Source organism: Oryzias melastigma, linkage group LG17 (assembly GCF_002922805.2).
Source record: "Oryzias melastigma strain HK-1 linkage group LG17, ASM292280v2, whole genome shotgun sequence".
NCBI classification, from domain to species: Eukaryota; Metazoa; Chordata; class Actinopteri; order Beloniformes; family Adrianichthyidae; genus Oryzias; species Oryzias melastigma.
In genome coordinates, this window is record NC_050528.1 from 32,083,235 (window position 1) to 32,088,786 (window position 5,552).

Here is a 5,552-nt window from a genome sequence, read left to right on the forward strand (position 1 = left end):
ATAAAATAAAAACCAAAACATAATAGATATAAATAAAGTTGAACATTTTTTATACTCAATTATCTCCTGTTGTGACAGTAAAATCTGCCCAACACAAGAAGCTCTCAGACCATATCTGTTGACTCAGCTGTTGGACAGGACATATAGAAAAAAAGAAAAAAAAGAAAAGAAAAAATCAAAAACAAACTGTTGGTGACAGACTGACACACTTTTTATCATGTGTAACCTTACCAGTGTTGGGACTAACGCCGTTTAAGTATAACGGCGTTACTAACGGCGTTATAAATCAAGTAATTTAGTAATCTAACTAATTACTTTCATCCTCGCTGTAACGCCGTTATAGTTACTTCGTGTAAATCGCGGCGCGTTACTTCAAAGTTTGATGATCTTGCTGGAGCTGGGCGCTTCGCACCCGAAAGTTGCTTGTGTTACGCGCCCCAAGTTGCATCAAGATACATGCGAAAATCCGGTTTCTTTTCAAAATATAACCAGTTTTTTTCACAATAAAATGTCACGATTGATAAATGTGATCATAATTTTGTGTCTAAACAGGCGGTAGACACGGATATAAACATTACAATCACAACACAAACGTGCGCGCGCGAGCACAGAGACACACAAAACAGACAGGCACGCACACTTTTTTTTCTTTTTTCACAGACACGTACACACGCAGATCAACGTGGATAGACTCCGGTGCGGAGTGAGGAGTTTCGGGAGTTAATAAAACGACAACAGAGAGGCAGAGAGTAGCTCATCTTAGCAGAAACAGGGTAATATTTATAAAACACACAACACAGACAGACACGAGCGCGCACAGATCAACGCAGTGAGCAGACTCCGGAGCGAGTGGGCGGGGCTGCGGGATTTTGGGAGAGAAAAAAGAGATGCAGAGAGCTGCTCCTCTTAGCAGAAATATGGGTTAATAATTGTAGTTTATTAATTTATTATTGTTTTGCACTTTCAGTTTTTTAAGCCATTTTGTTTAATTATAGTTGTAGGTAAGATACTTGAAGTATGTTAATAGTTGAAACGTTTACCTTTTTTGTGTGAAGTTACATTTTTTATATACCACTTGTTGCAGTGTTTTGTGTGATAATTCTGACAAATAAATATTGAAAATTCTTTCCCTAAACCCTCTCTCATGTGTATCCTAAACTTAGACAATATGACTCCATTGGAAAACTATACCAGTATACTATTGTCGGTTATCATCTATTATTGAATGTAAATTATTTTTTTTATTTGTAACGCAGGAAAAAATACAAAATATTACCATATTTAAAGAGTAATTTAAAACGAGTTACTTTTCCAAGTAACTAATTACTTTGAAGATGCAGTAATTGAGTTACTAACTCAATTACTTTTTGGGAGAAGTAACTAGTAACTATAACTAATTACTTTTTTGAAGTGAGATGCCCAACACTGAACCTTACATATTAATTTCCACTCTCTTTGGGGTCCAGATGACTCCAACCACATATTGATGTGTGATTCCTTCCATGACAAATGTGGACAAAGGTGGACAGGATTTTATGTCTGCTTTGGACATTAGTGAAACTCAAAATCAATGATAAATAAAAGTTCAGCGCACTGTCTTGTGGGATCCAGATGACCCCACAAGACAGTGCACTGTTACAGGGACCATACTATGGAGTGAACTATATCTATAAACATGATCATATATTAAAGTTAAAGTTAAAGTCCCACTATTTCGAGGGCGGCAGTGGCTCAGGTGGTAGAGCGGGTCGGCCACTGATCGAAGGATAGGCGGTTCGATTCCGGCTCCCGCCAGCCAAGTGTTGTTGTGTCCCTGGGCAAGACACTTAACCCTACTTGCCTCCAGTGGCTCCACTGGTGTGTGAATGTGTATGGATGTTCCGGTGATGGTCAGAGGCAGCCACGCCTCTGTCAGCCTGCCCCAGGGCAGCTGTGGCTACAATAGTAGCTTACCGTCACCAAGTATGAATGAGGTGTGAATGAATAATGGATACACAATGTAAGCGCTTTGAGCGTCTGGAAAAGCGCAGATAAATCCAATCCATTATTATTTGTCACGCACCTAAGTGTGTGAAATTTGTTCTCCGCATTTGACCCATCCCCTGGGGGAGCGGTGAGCGGCAGACACAGCCGCGCTTGGGAACCATTTGGTGGTTGAACCCCCCAGTCCAACTCCTTAGTGCTGAGTGTCATGCAGGGAAGCACTGGGTCCCATTTTTAAAGTCTTTGGTATGACTCGGCCGGGATTTGAACCCACGACCTTCCAATCTCAGGGCGGACACTCTACCACAAGGCCACTGAGCCGGTTATTACCTTTGGAACACTGAAAAACAAATGATTTATGATATATTAGTTATATTTTGTGAGTCTTTTCATACCTGGAAGTAAAACGGCTCGATTGTTGAAGCTCCGCCTGCCCCTGCGTGTGGCTGCAGTCTGCTCCATGATATCATCCTAGAGTCTGTGGCAGTATCTTTATATTTCTCCCACAAAAATAATCCAAAATTCTTCAAAGATGGATGCACATTCGATATATCTGCCTTTAGTAGGCCTGGCTATCACTACACTCACACTTCACAACAAACATGCGGCTTATGCACGGCTGTGCCGGACCAGGGGGTGAGTGGGGTGGGGGATCCTAAATGAGCGAGGCGTATAAACTAAGAAACACCTATATGAGCTGGAATGTATTGAAGACAGGACACAACTGGAAGATATACAGTATTCTGCATTCTGCATCTAAAATGAAAGTTTTTCTGCTGATAATCACTAACCATGTGGAGAAATAGTGTTGTGTTAGACTGGGGGCGGAGCTTGCAGCACAGACTCTTCCTGGAGGGAGGTGTTGGCATTTATCTTACATCAGCATGTTTACACCCGCTCGTTTTCGTGGGTATGGGAGGGGCTATTCTTGAATGCATGAACGGATCAAAATGCCGATTTGGGGTTCTTTATAGAGAGAAATGAACAGTAAAATGCATTTAAAATCTTAAAAAGTAGAATTTTCATGGTAGATGAGGTGGATCCATTTAATTCAAAATTCACTTAAAAATCTGCTTTACATAACTGTATTTAAGTGCATATATGAACATTTCCCACTATATGTACATGCTTGCATCCACGACTTTTTTTCATTCCTGCTTCATTTTTCCATTGCATTCTTTGTTTTCTCATACATGTAGTGCCACAGGTTTAGGTGTCGGTGACCGGGTCCTAGCTCAGCTCTTGACAGAGATTGATGGCATCGAGCAACTCCGAGATGTCACAGTACTGGCTGCAACCAACCGGCCTGACATGATTGATAAGGTAACTAGACTGAGTATTTTCACCTGCATGCTAATATTTAAAAGTTTTACAGATTTCCATAACCTGAGCAAGCACAGGCTTTTTCATGTATTTGTGTGGACTCTTAAAGGATATTGTGTTATAATTCCTGTTGCTTAAACTTGTGTATATTATGTAATAAATATGTATTTATTGAATTCATTACCACAAAAAATGTCAGAAACAAAACAACATACAAACTTATTTTTTGTGACAATGTAAGGGGAATGGAAAGAAAAAAACCTCTTCCCACCCCTTTTAGATATTAAAGCCATTGGCACACTTTTTTCCTCTTTCAAAACAATAAAGAAAAAGAAAAAACACAACAGATAACAAACACCAACAAAATCTTAGTTTAAGCACAAACTATAACTACTGATATAAAATGTGGACAAAAATTTTTTTATAATTTTTAGATCTACTTTTTTTAACCTTTTTTTAATATTCTACTCAAAATATACTAGTAGTATTGTGAAAAATGTGAATGATACACAGTTTTTGTTTCACCTTATACATTTTCAAGATAGGAAGGAAATTGTATTGGGGTGAAACACATCTTATTTTGTGTTTATCACATAATGCCCTTACTGTTCACAGTGTGCCTTACTTCTTGGAGCCAAAAACAAAAAACTCTATAGCAACAACTTTTTCAATGTGTCATCAATTTCAACACTCTGTGGGTATAAAAATCATGGCATGGCCAGGAATGTCGCCTTACCTGAATCAAATAGTCATGTCTTGGACCAGCAGAAACTGGGTGATTGTGCCCATGGAGCACTTGTGAAAAAGAGAGAAACACATTGCCTCAGAACAATGTCATGACACTATTGAGGAGCATCCCTAATGTGTCCATTTATTCTACTTTTGCTGAACTTCAGAGGACAGTGCATCAATTTAGCACAGATGCCAAATTGATGCACGCAGATGTGCAGGGATAGGAAATCATATATATAATGAGCACCAGGTTAATTTCCACACCCTTAATTCCACAAGGGTGTAGATAACATGCTTTGTGACAAAGTGGGTTTTGATGTCTTATATGTCAGGAGAGAGACCTGACTGGCACCTCAGAAAAGTTAGCCTCGAACTGTCACATAAAAAGTGGCACCTCAGAGGGGACCACAAAGACACTAAGCTCTGCGCGCACACAATAAAGAAACCCACAAGCAACATGGAGCCATCAGATCAGAACCTTTACCCACAAGTTTGTCATTAATAGATATGGATGTCATTGAGGACTTTGACCCATTAACCCCTGAAAAGGCACAGTCTGGACAAAATGGAGAATCTGAAGATGCCATGACTTAAGACTTCAGAGTCAGGAAATATCTGCCATTTTGTCTTCCCAAGCCCCTCAGATGGATGCACAAATGGATCAAATGACCACTGTCATCACAGAGCAAATGGACCTGATAAAAACAAATTTAACTGCGAAACTACATGATCATCAAACCCAGTTGCAGAATCATGTGAACGCACAGCTGGAATATACAAGAACTCAGGTCAATTCAGCTGTGGGCTGGAGGCTGAAGAGTCTGATCTGTTTTGCTGATCTTTTAAGAGACTTTCGCTCTGTTCTAACTCCTGTGGTTGAAAAAATATCAACCCTACAAGATGACATTAATTTCTGTAAAAACACCATGCAAACCTTAGTAGATGAAAGACAGACTAAAGCCACCATTACTTTTGGTGATGCTGGTGTTTAAACTCTCATGGGTGAACAGCCGGATCAAAGCCGGATCCTCCTCAACGTCCTCCACCCTCTCAGCCCTCTGCTAGTGGTCAAAGCAGACCTTCTACACTGAATTCTCTTTCTCGTTGTTTTCCTTCTCCACATGAAAAGAATCCGTCCCCCAGTCAGTTATTCCTCCCACTCCATACTGGGATGTGGAAAGGGGTTGGCATATTGGATACTGGTTCTTCCTAAACATTAGTAAATGAAAATGTATGGAAAAAGGTTAAGCAGCCCCATGAACAGTTGAAGGCCTGGATCCGGGGACCCTTGTTCCTGGCAGATGGAGAAAGCCGAGAGCCATTAGGGTGGAATGAGATGACTCTCACTCTACAGAACCAATCTGTGGTGTTGCCTTGTGTCATTATGCCTGCTAGCCATCTTACCTTCCCTGCTGTCATTGGATTGGATTTCCTCTGCTTGTCTGGTTTACAGTTCGATGTCTCAGAGAACTATTACTGGTTCAAACAGAACAAAAAGCAGAAGTATCAGTTTT

The 5,552-nt window shown here is 40.3% G+C and overlaps 1 protein-coding gene across 2 annotated transcripts in view; it reads left to right on the forward strand.

Annotated features, from left to right (window-relative positions):
* Window positions 1-3,306, forward strand: part of spata5 (spermatogenesis associated 5) — a gene marked incomplete at its 3' end in the record, with an annotated part of 96,466 nt that extends 93,160 nt beyond the window's left edge. For both annotated transcript variants that reach the window (XM_024280011.2, XM_036216217.1), the window contains 1 exon segment: window positions 3,183-3,306. In XM_024280011.2, the coding sequence (XP_024135779.1) occupies window positions 3,183-3,306 (124 nt within the window).
* Window positions 3,307-5,552: the final 2,246 nt, after the last annotated feature.